General features: G+C 42.9%; 1 protein-coding gene across 1 annotated transcript; it reads right to left on the bottom strand.

Annotated features, from left to right (window-relative positions):
• Window positions 1-93: 93 nt before the first annotated feature.
• Window positions 94-19161, bottom strand: LOC128758873 (hexokinase-1-like). The gene is made up of 21 exons (XM_053865320.1): window positions 18910-19161; window positions 10689-10851; window positions 8366-8514; window positions 8163-8282; window positions 7725-7820; window positions 7480-7579; window positions 7232-7415; window positions 7005-7160; window positions 6854-6941; window positions 6568-6713; window positions 6294-6486; window positions 5040-5151; window positions 4788-4936; window positions 3684-3803; window positions 3519-3614; window positions 3349-3448; window positions 3093-3276; window positions 2769-2924; window positions 2416-2503; window positions 2185-2330; window positions 94-1913 (listed from the first exon to the last, which is right to left on the bottom strand). The coding sequence occupies exons 1-21, from the start codon at window positions 18970-18972 to the stop codon at window positions 1766-1768; spliced, it is 2757 nt and encodes a 918-aa protein (XP_053721295.1). The 5' UTR covers window positions 18973-19161; the 3' UTR covers window positions 94-1765.
• Window positions 19162-19994: the final 833 nt, after the last annotated feature.

The following is a 19994-nucleotide window of genomic DNA, read 5'->3' as shown; positions in this document are numbered from 1 at the left end:
CTTCAGTCCAGGTCGAACTCAAGTGCTGCAGAAAACTGGAGCAATTAAACACATATATTTCAGCTTTTTATTTTTGATTTCCAGTTTTAAATGCTCAAATCAAACAGCTACACTTCATATGGAATTGACTGTGGTTTATAGCGCTGACTCCACATCACATGAAGCCAAGCCAGCCAGGTCAAAGGTCAGAAAATGAACAAGCAAATGAATAAAACTAGAAAAAGTAAACAAGACTTCAAAACGGGCACAACTGACCTTCTTAAAAGAAGAAAATCAACAACTGGAATTCTGTATTCTTTAAAGAGAGGCGGACAAAACGAAGAGAGGAAATCCAAAGTAATGTGGTGATGCGTTCAAGGTTCATAGTTATTGAGCACCGGTGCTGCTGCTACACAGGAAAAGGCAGAGAATCACTTTGAGATGTTTGGCTTTATTCAGTGACGTGTTCGACAGATACATTTTGGGGGTTTCATGGATGAGTTACACTGACGGTGTGAGTTTATGTTTACACTGTTGACCACACTGGACCTGACACATAGTGAGGCCGACTTAACTGGTGAGTTCAACGACCGTTAGGATTGTTCATGTGTGAGCACTCGACATTTGCAATCTTTTGAAGAGAAAATAAATAGGTACCTGCCTGAGTTGTTTCAGTAAAGCAACAGTGGATGGCACACCCTAAGCTTTTCGGCTAATAAATACATACAGAGAGAAATATTTATGGAAGAAAGCTCACATTCTGTTAGTTTGTGTCCCTCAAGGATCCACGTAACAAAAACACTTGTGTTCACTCTGTGTCGACTTTGGAACTACACCAGACATTTTAGTGCAAACAGCAGGAGATTTACCAAAATAAAAGTTCTCTTTGGACACAGTTTACAGTAGATTTAACATTCAGAAACATGGGGCGCAGCGCCCCCTGCAGTCGTCACAGGGACCTGCTGAGGACACGCTTCCTTGTTGAAGCAGTAACATCATCATCATCATCATCATCAACCATGACAAGAAATATAATAAATATCACCAACACCATCTCATGTTTTTGTTTTAAATGCATTTAAAATATTCCCTTTGATTTCATATACACAGCTAACGTTCACAGAAACATTGGCAACTTTGGTCACGCGCACTGTTTTTTTACAGAAGCAGTCTGCTTTCTCTCGATAGCAAGATTTTAAAGGCTTTTCTTTTCGGATTTTTTTTCCTGTATGGATAATTTAAAAACAACAATTATGGTGAGTGTTTTAAATAAACAAACAGAATGTGTCCTAAAAAATAACACGAACAAAAACAGACAATGATAATATATCATTTTATGAGCTAAAATTGTTTTTCTCAAATCTGGATTTCAGCAATTCATTTCTCCATTGTCTTTTTTTTTTTATGACTAACGCCAAAAAAATCATCTGCTCGACATCAGAAACTTGAGTTGAACCTTCTCAGGACAGGAAACTGTTCAACAAAAGTGTTCATTGGTTGACTTTCACTAGTTTTTCGATGAGTTAAAAACGCAACTCTGCCACGTTAGACGTATTTGGTGCTGCTCCTGTAGCCCTGCGCATGACTGCAATTCCGAGGTCAAACCACCAGACGTTTCCTCTGATACCATAAAAGAACCACCTTATGGGTTAAACTTTTCGCTACATGAAGCATCACCTCCTGCACCTGGTGAAGACGTGAGACCAAAACTGGAGTGTGACTTGATAGAGTTCATATCTGAGAGTGACCCAGACAAGAGGCTCATCTGAACTACTGACTGTCCTCTCTACTTGCTGTTCAGCGCCTCCCTGAGTCGAACGCCGACGGCCGTGATGAGCGCGGCTCCTTTGCCGCTGCCATCCTCTGACAGGAGGAAGTTGACGTTGCACTTCGGTGCCAGCTGGTTGACGGTCTCGTGCATGACCCCGGAGAAACTGCCAAAGAACAAGCCAACCAGATGTTAGGAAATGTGTTGTTCCATTTGCAGAACTGAAGTGGAAACAGCAGAGGCTGAAACTAAGAACAAAAACGTTCAGTGTCTCCTGGTGTGAAGGCCTGCATCTGACCCAGAAAGGCAAAAGTGTGCAGTGATATGACCACTACTCTGGCTCAGCACGTCCGGTCGATAAGACATGAATCTTATCTGGCGTAATACAAAGCACATCTCTGGAGCGAGCTCAAACATTGCACCACAGCTGGACTTACTGAGGATGTAGTTTGTACAAAGTCCCGTCCACCCCCACGGTGATGTCCAAGTGCTCCAGTCCTCGGTTCTCTCGGATCTTATCGACCACAGCGGCCATTCCAGCTCCACACAGCTGAGCCGCTCGATGTGACACGGCGCCACAGACCTGCGGAGGAGCGGCGCGCAGCTCCGTTTACAGGCTGCTGAAAACCATCAACATTTTTAAGCAACAGAACGGCGCCTCCACTCACCTCTTTGACGATGATACTGTCGTCACAGGTACTGTCCAGACCCAGGTGCTGTAAAATGGACCTCACCTGCAGCAGGGCTAACCGATCGCTACAGAACAAAAACGTTGCAAGTTTACGATCAACTCTTTTGAGAATATTAAGTACAATATGAATCACTGTTTAGTTGGAGGCTGCTTATATGTGCTAGATAATAAACTGGAATCCTTTCCAGGGTGTCCCTCACCCTTTACCCCAGATACCTGGCGCAGCTTTCCCCTGCACCCCCCCAAAAAATGATGCATGTTCATGAGCGCTATTGCAGGTTGTCAGTACGTCCAGCAGATGGCAGCAGCAGCAGCTTGTCGAATGCTTACCTTTCGATCTGCGAGAGGAACTTCGTTTCGAAGATGCCTCGGGTCTTCAAGGTCTCTGAGATTTGACCACGGAATAGAAAACCTCTCTTGGTCAAATCTATGAGGATGTTCCTGACAATCTCTCCCAGGTACATGCCGCTGCACATCTTTTCATATCTGGAATACAGAGAGCACATGAAGCTCATCATTTCCTTCTGTCTTATTTTGTCCATTCATAATTCTCAAAGTTTTGAGGGTAAAATTCATTTTCACTGCTGTCAATTCACGCCGCCAGTGAGAAAGTCGGAAGCAGGAAACATTAAAGTCAGAACCGGACGGCCGAACCTCTGCTTTCCAGGATTGAGCGAGAAGTCATCCACAGCTCGGTCATATTCAGTCCTGAAGTCATCCAGGCAGCCGTTGTCCCCAAACGCTCCCCACTCCATGTTGACGCACATGCGCCCGTCGCCGCCGCCCACCATCTCAATGTTGCTCATCTCCTCCATGTAGCAAGCGTTACTACCGGTGCCTGTGAGGACCAAACGCAGAGTGAGGACGGCGCACATGAAGAGAGTGACGGCGCGTCGGAAGCAAACCTCACCAGCAATGAGGCCAATTTCACAGGTGGGCTCCTCGTAGGCACAAGTCATCATTGTTCCCACTGTGTCGTTGACCAACGCCACCACATCCAGCTCAAATTCCTGCAGCACAAGAAAATACTTCCAAGTGGCCATTCAGAAGCTCCTCGGCTGTCCACCCTCCGGGCCGCACCTCTCTCCTCTTAATAGCTTCCCTCAGCAGCCCCACCACGTCTTCTCCTTCACAGTCTGTGGCCTTAAAGCCTTTGGTCCACGTCAGCAGGATTCCCTGCATCATGATACAGATTCAGTGGAATAGAAGATGAAATAAAACAACAGAGGTGAAGGCCAGACTCACAGCATCCAGACTGGTCTGTTTGCACGGGAACGAGAACGTGAAGCCCAGAGGAAGACGAGTGTTCTTCATCCCCATGTAGTCCAGAAAGTCGCTAATACAATGGACGATGTGATCGAACAGCTGCAGGAACAAGGATCATAAGTCAAATACAATTCAGTCAGATTATTGTGCTTTTCTTGGCTTTTACGATGTACACACACCTCTCCATGATAAAAGTTCAACCACTAATGCCTACACACAAGTAAACGCTGAAAGAGTTGTCTACTAACCTTCTTACATACAGCGGATTTAGTTAAAACTAGGGGTGGGATTCGGTTAAAAAAAAATTAATCTAATTAATTTGACTATTTGCGATAATTAATCTAAATTAATCCCAGTTTAATGGTATAAGAATATTTGCCACAAGAAGCCACATTTTTCAATTTGAATGAATTTGGTATATTATCAGTTATCAGTTTGACAATAAATCACGATGGTGGCTATATTCAAGTCTTCATATCACCTTATTTAAACTAAAGCTCTTTAAATATCTTGAAAATATTTCAATGTTACAAGAATTTCAAGTCCATTCAGAGGAGAGGAAACCCTGGTCATTGTGTAGTGAAAAACCTCCCTGAACAAAAGCAAACAGATGCTTTTGTTTGCTTTTGTTCAGGGATTCCTCCATGTTTGTTGTTGTTGTTCTCATCCTAGCTGCCTGCCACGTGTCTTGTGCATCAGTGTGATCTGTGGAGGTTCCCTGTTGTCTGGAGAGCAAAGTGTTAAGTTAAATTAAATTAAATTTATTTTTTTTTATTTTTTTCTTGTAATTAATTAATCGCAATCAACACGTTAAAGTCCCACCACTAGTTAAAACACCAACTTTCTTCATCAGATCCCATAACAGTAACTCAGGTTAGGAAACCCCAGGGAAGGTTGTGAGAGTAAATATCAAAGGGGACACGCAGGATTAGATCAAGTTCAAAGCATCCTCTGGCTAATCCCTGGCCGCGCTGCTCGGTCAGTCGACTCCCCACCTCACCTTCCTCTCCGTTCTACTTTTAGTCGCACTAATGCGCAGCTGCTTAGTCAGTGCCACCGCAGGTGCTGGCTCAGGCGTCTCACCTCCTCTCCAGTGCCCTGCATCACCTCCAGAGGGATGGCGTAGATCTTGTTGTGCATCTCCACAGTCCTCTTCTTGCCGGAGCGGATCTTCACCAGCAGAACTCTGAAGTTGGTGCCTCCCAAATCCAACGCTAGGAAATCACCATTTTCTAATGCAGGGAAACAGATGAGTGAGGAAGGTCTTAAAGAGCACGACAGAGCACGAATAATAAACATGCAGAGAGACAGACTGAAGAGTGGGAGCAGTTATACCTGTGCCGTCAGGAGTGCTGTTGACAAACGTCGGCAACATTTTCACTGTCGCAGTGTCCTGGGTGTTTTTCGAAAGGCCATTTTGAATCTCGGTTCTCATTCGTCTCTTGACCTGGAAACACCGTCAATACATTTACCCAAAAGGAATTTGATCGGTCTTTAACATAAAGAGAAGCCTGCCTCACATTGAAAAGTCTTTGTTTATAAAGTCTATAGTCTCTGCTTACTTCTTTGGGCCGTTAAATATTTAATATCTGCTAGGACTAGCACTACTTTCCGTATATATGAGTATACTTGGTATGAAGGGAAGAGATAGATGATCGGTTTAAGGCAGGGGGTTTTTAACCTTTTGGATCTCGGGGCTCACCTTTCCCAGAACTAATGGGCCTGAGTCTCATTAAAGTGACAGAACTGATTCATAGCTCTTGATTTCATTTGTGATCAATAACCATATTTAATCTACTTACACGTAAACCAACACAAAACCTTGTGAAATGACATGAAACCATGTGATCATTGCAAAGATATTTGTCATTGAAAAGTCCAACCAGCAGCAGAACCAGGTGCAAGTCACGTTCATGAAATGTACTTAAGAAAAAAGGAAAAAAAAATCCACTTGATGCAAACTGTTGAGAAAATTGGAAAAACTGAATAAAAGCCAGAATAAAATAAATATAATAAAAACATGTCTAAATATATAGATATTAGTAAATGTAAGTATCGCCATACAATGTGCTAACTAATCTAAAAAAATCAGATTTTCAAAACTGCTTCAACAGGTGCTCTCATGAACAGCTTTTTGTAGCAGTCAAGACACACTAGTGCCACCATATGTGACTAATGTATTAAAGCAGAGTGTCTCGCAGCCATCACTGCCTAAAGGTGTGAAGCAAAAAAACTTTTAGTGGCCCTCTAGGAGGGGCTCGCGGCCCAACCATGGCCCTATTGTTAAGAGTCACTCGTTGAGGACATGCACCGTGGTGATGGTGAGTTTGTATTTTTCTTCATTTGTCCTTTATATGAATCATATTTCAAACTCTATTAATGAAAAATGTATAAAAAATATTAAAATAAAAAATTACATAAAGATCTATTATAAAGGAAATTTCAAAAGTAAATAAATAAAAAATCAGTTCAGTTTTTTATCTTTTAAAATAAAAGGTTATTTTAAATGGAGCACATGATTTTACCATAATGTGCGGAGCGTAAACGCACAACATCCAGGTAGCTGGGCTGTCTTCAACACTTCCTCACCTCGAGCAGCTGCTCCGTCGACAGCCGGAACTCTGAGAGGGTTTCGTGGATCTGTCGGGACTGCTCCGCCAGTCTGTAGGCCACCGCTGTGACCATGGCCGCCCCCTTGCCGCTGCCGCTCTCAGACAGGAGGAACCTGACGTCCGAGTCGGGAACCAAGCGGCGGACTGTCTTGTGCAGCCGGCGGGCGTATCTGAAATCAATATCAAATGAAGTGGAGTTGGCCAAAAGTCGAACTCATTTATTAACAATTCGTCCTTGTGTTGCCACTCACTGTGGGTGCATTTTGTAGAGAGATCCGTCGATGCCCACAGTGGTCCGAAGACGGCCGACTCCTTTGTTCTCCTTGAGACGCTTGAGAATGGCCACCAGTGTGGCAGCTATCAGGTTGGCGGAGCGGAAAGACACAATGGTGCAAACCTGACCAGAGAAAAAAAACAAAGGCAGTCTGAGCTTGGATCAAACAGGAATTTTTCATAGCAACAGACTTGTATAGTTTAGCATAGTGCCTTCTTGAACAGCCAAACTACAGCAGCAAACAGCACACATCCATGACTCACGTGCTGCACGGCGATGCAGTCGTCACTGGAGGGTTCCACACCCAGTTTGGTCAAGATCTCTCTGGCCTTGACTAACCCTTCTTTATGCCTGGAGCAGAGAGAGAAAGTCAGTTGATCAAATCCCCTTCACCCCATCCAAAGTTTCACTTACTTCTCAATTGCTGACACGTGTTTGGTCTCAAAGGTTCCTTTGGTCAGCAGCTCTGGCGTGATCCGGCCCTCGAACAGCAAACCTTCTCTGGCCATCTTCACCAGGATGAGACGCACCAGCTCCCCCATGTACATGCCACTGGCCATTTTCTCAAATCTGCAGCGGTTAAAACAGCTCAGTCGGAGACAGACATCAATGGCCTTCAAAGGTCATTGGTCCTGACGTACAGCTGCTGGCCCGGGTTCAGAGAGCCGCGGTCGATCTCCCGGTCAAACTCTGTCCTGATGTCTTCCAGCCGCCCGTCATCGCCGAAAGCCCCCCACTCTGTGTTCACAGCCATCCTTCCCTCGTCTCCCTCAACCAGGTCAATATGCCGCAGCTCCTCCATGTAGCAGGCGTTGGTACCAGTACCTGATCCACACATGTTGCTCAACAGCCTGGACTCACGCAAGCTTGCGCCTTCATTTTTCAATACCAATTATGATGCCGACTTCACAGCGCTGATCATCGAAGCCGCACGTCATCATTGTTCCCACCGTGTCATTGACCACCGCCATGATTTCAGCGTCGTATTGCTGAAACGCATCAGAACCTCTCATAAGGACACAAACGGATTGCACTTTTACTTAACTGTTTATACACATTCTGACACTCCATTGAGGCTGTCGATATGATGGCGACCAACGGAGGGAATCCCACTGAGTTTAGCAACGTACGTACCCCTTTTTTCTTTATCGCTTTGCTCAGCAGCTGAACCACGTCCATCCCCTCAACGCCACTGGCCTTGAAACGCTTGGTCCAGTTCAGCAAAACCCCCTGAAGACAAATGCAGACAAATGTTAGGCCGCTCCAAACTGAAAAAAATGGAAGTCCGATTCTCGACTGTTGCTTGGCATCACGGTCGAGAATCGGGCTTCCATTTTTTCATGTTTTGCAGACGCCCAGACGCCCTCCTAGCTAACAGCCAGTGATACCGCTATTTGGGTCAATTATTTTTTTCATTATTTAACAGATTCTTCTGTTAAAACTGCGCACAATGGCGCACTTTTGAGCTTATATAAGAATCCAAACTATTCCTAAATAGAGTGATGTAACAGTATGTGGTCCTGTGTTGCCGTCTGTCTCTTCCCCACAAATAAAAAGTGCATTTCTGTTTACCTCGTCCAGTTTGTTTTGCAGGCAGGGGAAAGAGAAGGTAAATCCGACCGGCAGCTTCTTGTCTTTGATGTTGTGTTTCTCCATGAAGTCGCCCAGACAGTCGGCCACGTGATCAAACAGCTGGAACAGAAGGAGCGACTCAGTGATGAGCAAGATCAAGGTCATTTTCCCTCTGCATTAGGATTTTGTTCATTAAAACGCACTCTGGTTCCACTGCCATGGATGATGTCTTCTGGCGTCTCATAGACTTGACTCTCCATCTGAACCGTCTGCTTCTTCTCATGGCTCACTCGCACGTGAAGGATCTTGAAGCTGCTGCCTCCTAAATCCAGCGCGATGAAGTCGCCTTTCTCTGTTGAGGCAAGGAGGAGTTCTTTTTTTAAGAAGCCTGGAATTTTATTTTCCACAACTCAACCATATCTTGAAAGATTACGGTCTGTTAAAAATCGTTACCCAATGTCAAATCCCGAGCGATTCAGAGTCAAACGATCTTTATATTTGGTGACTGTGCAGACCGCAATCATGTGTAACAGGTCAGGATGAACTTTGTGCGATAGTGCAAGCTATGACTGAGCTGTAATCATTTAATGTCCTTGGATATCTCTCCGAATTATTGCCACAAAAATTCGTTGATTAAGTTCAGACCAAACATTCCACAATGATACTTCACAGTTCTTAATCTTTCAAGAAAAATACAGCTGAATCTATGATTCATTTTATTTTATTTCATGCACAGGTAAAATATTGACTTGTCATTCGTGCCCACTTTGATGGTTAAGTTGGTTGATCTCATAGTAGAACGTATCTTTCAGTAGTGAACATAAAAGCAGCTTTCGTAGCTCTTAATAGGAAAAGAAGTGACAGGTAGCTGTGGCGAGCCATTTCCTGGAGCACTACTGCAACTGTATTACTAAGCGACCTGCTCTTTTGACAGTAAATCTCAGACAGGAGGAATATGACGTCTTTATGGTTGGACAAATATTGACCTTCTAACCCCACAGTGCCCTATTACAATGTAAAATTAAATATTCTTTACCCTCAAAACATGACCACTAACAATGCAGCAAGCTTCCCTACATCAGCAGAATGTTTTCAACCTTTATATTATGGTGTTTACAGAAGATAAATGAGATCATTTGAGTTGTGGTGCTGGAGTACAGCTTCACATGAATGCCATCCATCGCGGCTAAAACCTCACTGCACCGTTCCGATTGTTGTGCAAATAGGTTTTAGTATTAGGAATCCCAGAGGGCAGGCACCCTGGTGGTTAAATCAAAAGGAAGAAACAACAGATGTGTAGTCAAAATATTATATAAGAGGACTGGACTACTTGGTTTGATTCCACACATTCATCTTGAGGATGAATGGCCCTTTTATGACTGTTGGGAATCATTAATAGACACTGCATGTAAGTGTTACTTTGAGAAAATCTTATTTTTGGTTCATAATCATGAGAGGTGTGGGAGCAACAGCTTTTATAATCACCGTCTATTGCAGAGGGATTAGTGTTAATCTGAGTGTGTGTCTGTGCAGTCAGACTAGACGGGTGCTCTACTCCGCACTCACGTGACTGCTAGTAAAAGTTAATAACCAGATGGCAGACGCTCACTAAAATCAACGGCAGGTTCATCACATTTACTTTGGGTGTGTATCTAACAGAGCCGCTCTCAACGTCTAACACGTCAATTTCACTGGCCATTTTATTTGTAGCTTTATTTAAACCTCAGTAATTACCTGCACCGTTCTAGTAGTTTGCTCAGAATGCTCACATTAGCCGACGATATTCAACTCTCCAAGAACAAAATGCACAACTAAATAGACAACATTAAATGCTTATAGTGATTTGGAAACATGTCACTGGAGTTCAACAATATCAAAATGAGAAAACAATTCAGGGTTTGAAAGTAAAAATAGTGCACTGATTTCAGCAGCTAACACCAGCTAAAGGCTAACAAACATTAGCAATAACATTAAACAAAGGTCTTTCAATGGTGCGTTCCAGTTACTGCGGAAGTGGGAAGTTGGAGTTAGGAATGATGTCACAGGCGAGTTTGGCGCATTCCAGTATTCCAAGTTGGGAAACCAGTTAAGCTTGTCTCATGCGTGCCTTGTACAGGATAAGCAACTTCTTGATAAACACAACTAGAAAACCCATTGGATGACGAGAAACTCAAAGTCACATTGATCTAAAACTCCTATCTATTTACGTTTGGGCAGGAGAAGACTTTCTGACTTGGAAAATTCTGACCACAAGTGGAATGCAGCTCACATTAGCCAAATACAAATACACCAAAGTTGGCCAAAGTTTCTGTTTATTGACTAGGAAATGCTTTCTGTTCTCCGCTATGGATTATTCATAGCTTCATAACTATCACCAGGATTTTAACTACAAACTTAAAAAACGCTTTTTTTTGTTGGACCATCACCACAAGTGGCATCCCATTTATAATGGGTGTCTTGCTTCGCATGTTTCTCCTGTGTCGCATGACGGACCATCTGTTTCAACTGTGCACGGCCGTCACTCACCTGTGCCATCAGGGATTGACCTGACAAAAGTGGGTAGCATCTTCAGAGACGCAGTGGCACTTGTGTCGCGTCCCAGTCCTTTTACCAGCTCCATCCCAAACCTGTGTGAGATGTCCAGTAGCGTTTCGTCAGAGAAACGCATGGAGTACAGGTACTTGTCGATCTGCAACATGAAATACTTCATTACTATCACTTGGTTTTACATGTTAGTTGTTGACATTTTTTGATTAAAGCGAAGCCATACGGACAGTCAGGTGCATGTTAACAGCTTATTAGGTCACAGCGACAGCGTCGGACCATAACAACAAATACAGCGAGAAGCTGCGAGTTACAATAAACAGTGACACTCACTTTGACAACAGATGAAGAATCCTTCATCACCTCCATCTAGTTTCTAAATACTAGACAGGCAGACACTCTTAATGAGCACTGCAATGGTGGAAAAAAAGCACCAAATTTCAGTTCAAACAGCGACTCAAGAAAGTGTCTAGGTGCAGCAAATAAAAACGTTTGAGGGGTGTAAGTGTGCATCAGGTTTAAAGTCAAAGGATTAAAGTTAAATATCAAAAAGTTGAAAACAAAACATTCAGTGAAGCATAAGCTCAAAATATTGGGAGGCCATATCAGCAAGTTGACACGAGTCGGAGGTAACAGATAAATTAGATAAGAATTAAAGTGAGTGACTCGCTTTTTGGAAACTAGAGGAGAAACTAACACAAGCAACAGAACGTGAAGTTCTGAATAATTCCACTCAGTTCTTTTATTAAACAAAAATTAATCAGAGCAAGTTGGGTAACTTGCTATTATCAATATCACTTTATGATTCATTTATTAGTCTGGAGTGAAACACCATGCACAGATGTCAAAGAATAAAGAGCAAAATATGACGTAGCATGCACATGAAGTGAGCAGACTGTTGTGTACATTTACAAAACACTGGTGCATCCAGTTTGCTGATCATGGTTTTTCTCTGGTGACCAATATTAGTGTAGAGCCAGGGTTCTTAACCTTTTTGATCTCGGGGCCCACCTCTTTCAGAACAAATGGGTCCGGGGCCCATTCAAGGAATAGAATATACAGTATGTACATATATTCTATTCCTGTAAACAGACGTACATAGCTCTCAGCTGTCAAGTCAAGTCAATGACACACTACTACCAACATAGGTGACAAGGGCATTAAAACAGCCTTTCGCGGTCCTCACGGCCCAGAGGTGTGAAACAAAAACCTTCTAGGAGCCCTCTAGGGGGCGCTCGCTGCCGAACCATGGGCCTCTGCCCTATTGTTACGAATCACTGCCTCCACTATAAATGGTTGTGTTGATTGATCACTTGGACATTGTAGACACACAAGCACACATGTTTGTGTTCCTATTTCGTGAGGACCTTTCATTGCCATAACCCTTTCCCCAGCCTCTCACCCTAAACCAATCAAATGGCAAACCTTAACCAGGACTGAAACCAAACTTAAAGTCCATTATAATAACCCATTTATTTTGCAGTTTTTATTAAACTTGTTGGGACCGGCAAAACGTCCCCAGAAGGAGGAGTGTTTCCACCTCCTGTTCCTGAAAGTCTCCTCTTTCAGGAACAGGAAGTACAACAGTGTGGTGACGACCTGAGATTTCATCACAGCACACGGCGGAACAAGTGAGGGCTTCATGATTCCTTTTATACGTCTCCACTCCGACACACTTGATAACAACCTCATAAAATTGCCTCCCTTCATCTGCAAATGAGTGCAGTTTGGAATTGCCCAACACACACCGTGCTGTAATTTCCCCAACAGAGTCACATGCTGTATGCGGTGTCTGGTGACGGAGTCGACTTGTGGAGGCGTGGGATGACTTCCAGGAAGGAATGCAGAGAAGTGTAGTCCTCTAACAGTCTGTGGTTGAGCAACTTGATGGAACTCAAGTGTTTTACAACATCCCCGCCTCTATCACTCATCCTTTATTCATGGAAATATCAAATTGCTCATTGACTGTCCCACGTGGGACTAATCCTAATTGCAGTTGGACCTGTTTGTCCTCATTATTTGTCAAAGCGGTGTGGCAACAGGGATGATCCTCCGGCGCCATATAACGTCAAACATCACTGAAAACTCATCATTTTCCGTTGGATTCTGACAGTGAATTAAAAAAAGGCAGTATAACTGGAGTGAACAGTGTGGTAGTTACAATTGGTTTCATTTAAATTGTGCCTTTATTGGTTTTCCATAATGCCATATTTGTTCTACAACCACTCACCATTGACAAAGACTTATCACACATTGTATCCTCCTTGACGGTCTACCTTAAAAGGCGGAGTACATCAAGACAGGCAGCAAGGAAGTGCTGGGGGTCTAGGGGGAATACCCAGCATCAGGGGCCCCTATGATGCTAAAGCGCTGGGGAGAACCCTGAGTATTCAAGTGTGTGGCCAATTGATGCACTCTAGCCTAGGCTCCGTCAGAAATCTGCACCCCACACAGAATGGTATGGTGCTTGTTCCGCTTCTTTATTTGCATGCTGAGCATGCAAATAAAGGACCCAAAAATAAAATACCGAAATTTACAGACTATAGCGGGAACCGGAACATTAGCCACACCTACTAAATTTAAGCAGGAAAATAGATCTTGTTCATGCATAGGCCGCATCGGTCTATAAGCCACGGCTGCTCACGCAACAATCTCGGCAATGTTCTTAACTTGAATCTTGAACTGTTCACATCTTTTATTGGCATTAAAGCGCTCAAAATGCGCTGTTTTCTCTCGCGCGTGTCCGACACCACAGCCGGTCTCAGCTGCTGCTTCTCGATTCCAGACCTCCAGGAGATCAGCTCTGTTGCCTGTTGCAGACACATGGGCGAAATCGGTGCATTTTGAGCGCTTTAAGGGTAAATAAAAAGCCTCCCACTTCATCGATTTCACCATGTAAAAATCCATAGTATAGCCGCAATGTTCCACAGGCTTCAGACCGCAAGTAAAAAGTAGCAGCTTACTGTCTGGAAATTACGGTAACAAATATATGTAATATATTTATATGTAATATTTAACAATGAATTACTGCACTTCAGACAGAAACGTGCATCCCAGCTGCAACATTATTGATCCTGATGTGTTCACAAGTGAGTTCCATTACAGTGTTTAAACAGCATCACAAACCACAAACAACTGACTATAAATGAGGGACTCTCATTAGAACTGGTGAGACAATGTTGCATTTAAAAACACGCAGCCTGCTCCAGGGAGCGTGCACGTACACCAACATGCTGCAACTTGATAAAGTAGCTGTTGCTTCTTAGCAAAACACCTCCCCAGCTTGTGTCTCACAGCAGCAGCATCACACAGATAAAGACAGTCGACTATACAGAACATTAGTTCTCATGGTTCTTACGGTAACCACAGGAGCGACGTATCTGCACCTCACCTAAATTAAAAAGAACATTTCCACAATTAAAGTGGGTGTACTGTGGCCGAGCAGTTCTGGGGGGTTAGTCAGTTTACATTTTTCAGGAGTAACAATCACAGCATGACTCAGCACTATAGTAACATCAGGACAGAGCGACGGTGACTTTGCCGGCCTTCTTTATCATGAATGACTGATCAAAAACAGAAGACTCTTCACAGCTAGAGTCACGCTGACCAGGTTTGCTGCTGCTTTATGGAGGAGTAATAACACTGAAATAGATTTAACAGAACAACCTGACCTATCGGAAACACGCCGTGACACCAGAGGACATGGTGTACACTCATGTTCAAGGGCAGACTGAACAACACAGGAAGGATTCGGACTCAAGTGTGCTGGGTCTTTTATAATGGGCAGACTTGTGCCAGTCATTTCCTCAACTGAAATACAAAACAATTTGGGGTGGGATTCGATTAAAAAAATATAGTTAATTGGATAATTTGTGATTAATTAATCTCAATTAATCGCAGTTCAATTTCTAAGAATATTTGCCACAAGAAGCCACATTTTTCAATTTGAATGAATGTGGTATATGACTGAATCAAATGATGGAGCCATACATACATTTAAACAACAAAATATTGTTTATTTTGCAGCAGCTTGACAATAGTACACAATAAATCACAATGGTGGCTAAATTCAAGTTTTCATACCACCAAACTAAAGCTCTTTTATTGTTTGGTATATTGGTATAACAATTTCAATTTTATAAGAATTTCAAATACATTCAGAGTCGTGGAAACCCTGGCCATTGTGTAGTGAAAAACATCCCTCAACAAAAGCAAACAGATGCTTTTGTTTGCTTTTATTCAGGGATTCCTCCATGTTTGTTGTTGTTGTTCTCATCCTAGCTGCCACGTGTCTTGTGCATCAGTGTGCTCAGTGGACCAGGAACTCCTGCACTGACAAAGGTTCCCTGTTGTCTGGAGAGCAAACTGGTAAATTAAATCAAAATATTTTTTTTTGTTGTAATTAATTAATCGTAATAATGTTGTAATTAATTAATCATAATTAACTTGTTAAAATCCCATCACTAAAAGCAAGGCATATATTTCTTCAGAACAGGAAGCACTTCTATAACTTCCCATTCCTCCCCTTTTGGGTGAAAGTCTCAACTCTAGTTCTAGTTTTTCCAGAAATACAAGGATCTTCCCCTGAGGACGTGAGGAGATGCTTGGTGTATACGTCTTCAAACACGAGTCAGTAAAGGCCATGTTTTACCCTCAACACACCTTTAACACACAACTCGGAGAAGCAAACAGATGGACGGCAAAGAGAGACAGATGAACTTATATCGCTGTGTTGAATCTTGCTTTCCTGGCTCATCTCCCTCTGTGTGTCTGGCTTCACTCAGAGAGTTCCCCAAAGGTACACGCGAGTCACAATCTTCTGGTGACGTGGCTTACCATCCATCTCAGTAACTGACAGAATGCTCTCCACCATGAACACTTTTATTCTTTTATTATAGCCTCAGTCTCCGCCCCTTCCAATAGTTCCATGGGACCCAAGATCAAAGAAAAATGATTGGAAGTCTACGAGGATATAAAAGTTATTCTCTGGTCCACTTTGCCTCATGCCCTGGATCACACACACGCAGTACCTCAATTTACATGATAAAAAACAAAGTTTCAATTACGTTTGTCATGACATAATTATTTGGACTATAAATCAAACATCACATATTTGATGTCACATTGGAATCCGACTGCAAATGTCAAAGGTAGAAGCTAGCAAACAGTAGCTGATATTGCTAATCACTCACCGTGACCCTGTAGAGCAGATCTGGGCAAAGCGCAGTCCGGGGGCCATATGCAGCTCTTTGCCTGTGTTTTTGTGGCCCTCGTGAGGTCAGACTAAAACTACACAAATGACGACTATGTTTTCTCTTGTTTCTTTCACAGCATTGCTATTTCAACAGTAATTATAACATGATCAGGACTAAAATTTCTTTTTGTCTGCCAAAATAAATTGAAAGAAAATTTAAAATATATTTTGAAATTAATTTCCTTTTAATATTTCATAGATATTTGTGCTATAGTTTTATTACTATTTATATTTAAATTAAATGCAATGTTTTTATAGGTTTCATGCCATATTTGCACTTCTTAATATCCTTGCTTCCACTGAATCTTTAATGGTTAATTCCTTGTTACTTAAGATTTTTGTCCTGTCACGTTTCTTAGTCATTGCTGCCTTTCTTTTGGCATGGCGGCCCCTCACAGTTTATAATGTCGCCCTTTAGGAAATCTAACTGCCCACCTCTACTGTACCATGTATCCATGGCATATTTCAATCTTGATCAAAAAATAACGTTCATCTCTCCATTGACCTTAGTTGTCTTTTGTTAACTTAGCTCCCAAGAGGTGGAAGTAGATGGGTGTGGCTTAGGCTACCCATATGACTTGGCTCCTTTTCATTCAACTCACTGAGGCGTTTTTGGGATGGGCATCCCAAACATTCCACTTTCTGAGGTGGCCACTTGCATAAATTATTTACCAACATCCGTGGAGTGCTGCGCAGGAAAGCGATACATGGCAGTCATGCCCTTCAATCTCCATGAAGATTGTTTCAATTTCTAGCAGCCTTTCCTCCTGGAGTGGTCATAATTTTAAGGAAATGCTTGACTTTCTCAGCACTTCCCTGGCTCTCTCTACCCTCCTCCTGCTTCCTGCCCGCTTGCACTCCTCCTCCCAACAATGCCCTCTTCTCCTTGTCACTGTGAGGTGATTCAGCAGTGAAACTTGACTCTGCTGTGTGTACATACGTGCGGCCTCCCCATGTGGAAAAATACTGTCACTCACACCGCCCTGCACTGCACCATCTTCCTCTAAAAACACAGCTGGGTGCCGGCTAGCATCCACCAATATATTCAAGGACACTGCGCAGCCCGAAAACAGATGCTTTTTTTGACCACTGCAGCTGTTAAACAGACAAGAATGGCCACTTTATTGCGCCGTCCACAGGGTGTCATTTAAGACGCGATCCAATCAGACGCCACAACACACCTGGCTCCCTGCGTTTGAGCATGTATTTGTGCGTAAGCCGTCTCCTGTCATCTACGGTCACATGGCCCAAAGCTGGCCTATTTTAGGGAGAGGAGGAGAGCAGGAGTGGAGAGGGAGGGAGAAGTGTAACATTACATCAGATGCTCACAACAGTCCTCTCAAACAGACATTTGAGCGACTGCACTTTTGATCACCTCGTGGGAATAAATTAAGGGGCCACGGCGGGGGGGTGGGCAGGGGAGGGGTAAGAAGAGGACGGACCTATTTCCAAGAAGAAAAGACTCGGGTTTGGGGATTAAGTGTGACATCATCAGCATGCGACCTTAAAGGCAGATCGCCTCATTTGTGACACATGTGGAAGCAGCTTTTTGCTTAGAAATTTAGGGGTGTGAGGAGACAAAATGTGAAAATGTGGTGTCAGTAAAATAGAAAAATATAGCTGTGGAAGCAGAGTCTACTAGTAACTGACTTCAAGTTATGAAAGACACATTCATTCACCAATATAATGGCCTCTCTTACATGCAGTCATGCACTTTAAACACACACTGAAGTTCTTCAAAAGAGCCAAGACAAGATCACACCCCTCATCCCGGTTCTCCAGCTCTTCCACGCCTCAACAAGTCATGTCCAAAAGCTTCATTATAAGTGGCAGCTTTAGCTACGGGACCTACATAACACACACTGCACGGCTTTAGCATATTGACTGCTTGCCAATGAAGGAAAGGGTGAAAGGAAAGGTCTTTTCTTCACAAGCAACACGCAAACAGAGCTCAGAGCACACTCATCGCAAAGCAAACACATCTAACCACATATGTTTCCCACTAACTTGGCAACTCCATCAACCAACCATGACCAGCTCCGAGTCAGAGAAGCACCTGAACACAGCAAGAAGTGAAAGCAGTGTGCGCAGCATCGCTGCCCCTTGTTGGAGCTTCTATTATTATTTATTAGTGGTATTATTAATACTAATAAATACCACTGCATTCTGCAGGCAGGAATGGTACAATATGGTGCGAGATGAAATGGTAATTGTTTCATATGTAGCATTGTTTGTTGTCAAAAGTGGCCATAGATATGTTGCCGGATAACACGAGTGAGGAGCAGTTTGTTTGAATGGATGGAACATGACAGCAGCCTCCAATTCACATGTGTTTAAGTGAATCCCTTGGATACACACAACACTGTAATTGGCTCACAGCTAAGGGCTACCAACAACAACAATCACTACAAATGAGTTGTCAGCCATTCCAATCCAAAGTTTCATTTAGATTTGGCACAACATGCAATAATGAACAAAAACAAAATGAAAATGATAAATAAGTAAATAAACAAAAAGTAAACACAAAAAACAAAAAAAAATGAATGAATAAAATATAAACAACAATAATAGAAGAAACTAAAAACTAAATAAATAGACCACAAACAAAATGACATCGGAAGTCATGAATTCCTTCTCCAGTAAACCCAAGTTCCTTCATCTTCTGGGCGACTTCCAACTCCTCACCATGGCACCACTTACACACCTCTGTGTCGTGGGTCATCGCACACAAACACCGAGGCCTTGGTGGTGACTGGAAAGTGTGGAAGACGAAAGGCCACACGCCACATACATACATCCCATCATTTACAACACACGCCGCTTCAGACTTACTGTAAATGAGACGACCTGACCGCCCACAGAACATCCTCACTTCCCTCTTCATTCGGACACTCACTTTGTCCGTTAGCAAAGTCACGGAACTAGTAAACAACAAAGAAAACAACGTACCTTTTTGACCTGGTCATCTTTAAGTTCGTTGTAGTAGTAAGCTAGTAGTTGCGCTGCGATCATTCTGCGCTTCTCCTTTCACTCATACAGACGAAAACGCGGCTCCTTAAACACTTCCAATGACTTAGAATGACAATTCGGTATGTACAGCGCGTCGGAAGAGACTTGTAATATCCTGAATCGACGCGGTTTAAAAGAGTCAGAGCAGCGAGATGCGGCTCTTCTTCCTCCAGCGTGTGAGTCGGTCAGGAAGAGAGTGAGACTGCAAGATAGTTGAGGAAGGGGCGGGCCACGCGGAGACACGCCCACTGCCGGAAGCTGGTTGGTCCGCATGAGCGTTTGGCCGCTGACGTCGTCTCCTCGCTTCCTGTGATTGGCGGCTCCGCGCACACCCTGGAGGCTAAAATCCAGAGATGTGGATCAGAAGCAAAGAGCTTCAAGTAGAGTTGTTCGATTCCACTGACTTCCTTTCCGATCCGATACTGAGTAATACTCAGGCTGGTGCCGGCAATACCGATGCCAGTACGATATTAGCTATCAACTAAAAGGGGATACAAACAATTATTATACTGGCAACTCTAAACTGAAATTGCAAGTAAAAAAAAAAATTAAAAAAAAAAAAAAAAAAAAAAAAAAAAAAATATATATATATATATATATATACAGTTTGAGTTTGATCGAAAATAATAGAATATTTGGTTGCTAATCTTGTGTTTTATTCATCTTTTCTAGTTCATTTTTCACAAAGGGTGTTTTATCGTCATTGCACTGTATAATTTAAAAGATCTTCCAACCGCGTGTCAGACAGGATCTCAACAGTTTAGTTACTTTTCTTCGTGTTCCTGTTAAGAATATACATTACCTCAAAATATTTTAGTATCGAAAGTATCGATATTTTGGTTTGAGAATCGATTTTAGAGAATCCGGTATCGATATTTCAGGATTGATCCGCACATCACTAGCTTCAAGCTCTTGAACCTTGAGTATTGGAATTTTGGTTTGGGGGTTTTTGTGACTTGCTTTGCGGCAAAATATGGTGTTCGGTGACATTTTTTGAAAAGCTGGAATTTAAAGTTTGGAATTAA

The sequence above is a fragment of the Synchiropus splendidus genome, chromosome 5, assembly GCF_027744825.2.
Source record: "Synchiropus splendidus isolate RoL2022-P1 chromosome 5, RoL_Sspl_1.0, whole genome shotgun sequence".
NCBI lineage: Eukaryota > Metazoa > Chordata > Actinopteri > Syngnathiformes > Callionymidae > Synchiropus > Synchiropus splendidus.
Note: the sequence above shows the minus strand (reverse complement) of the source record. Positions and strands in the feature narration are given on the sequence as shown.

What these genes read in the sequence shown, in the direction of transcription:
- LOC128758873 (XM_053865320.1), bottom strand. Translation starts at nt 18,972, where the DNA reads ATGATCGCAGCGCAACTACTAGCTTACTACTACAACGAACTTAAAGAT. An exon ending in AAGATGACCAGGTCAAAAAG is followed by an intron (nt 10,852 to 18,909) that starts GTACGTTGTTTT and finishes TTCATGTTGCAG; the next exon opens with ATCGACAAGTACCTGTACTC. An exon ending in CTGAACCCGGGCCAGCAGCT is followed by an intron (nt 7,161 to 7,231) that starts GTACGTCAGGAC and finishes TAACCGCTGCAG; the next exon opens with ATTTGAGAAAATGGCCAGTG.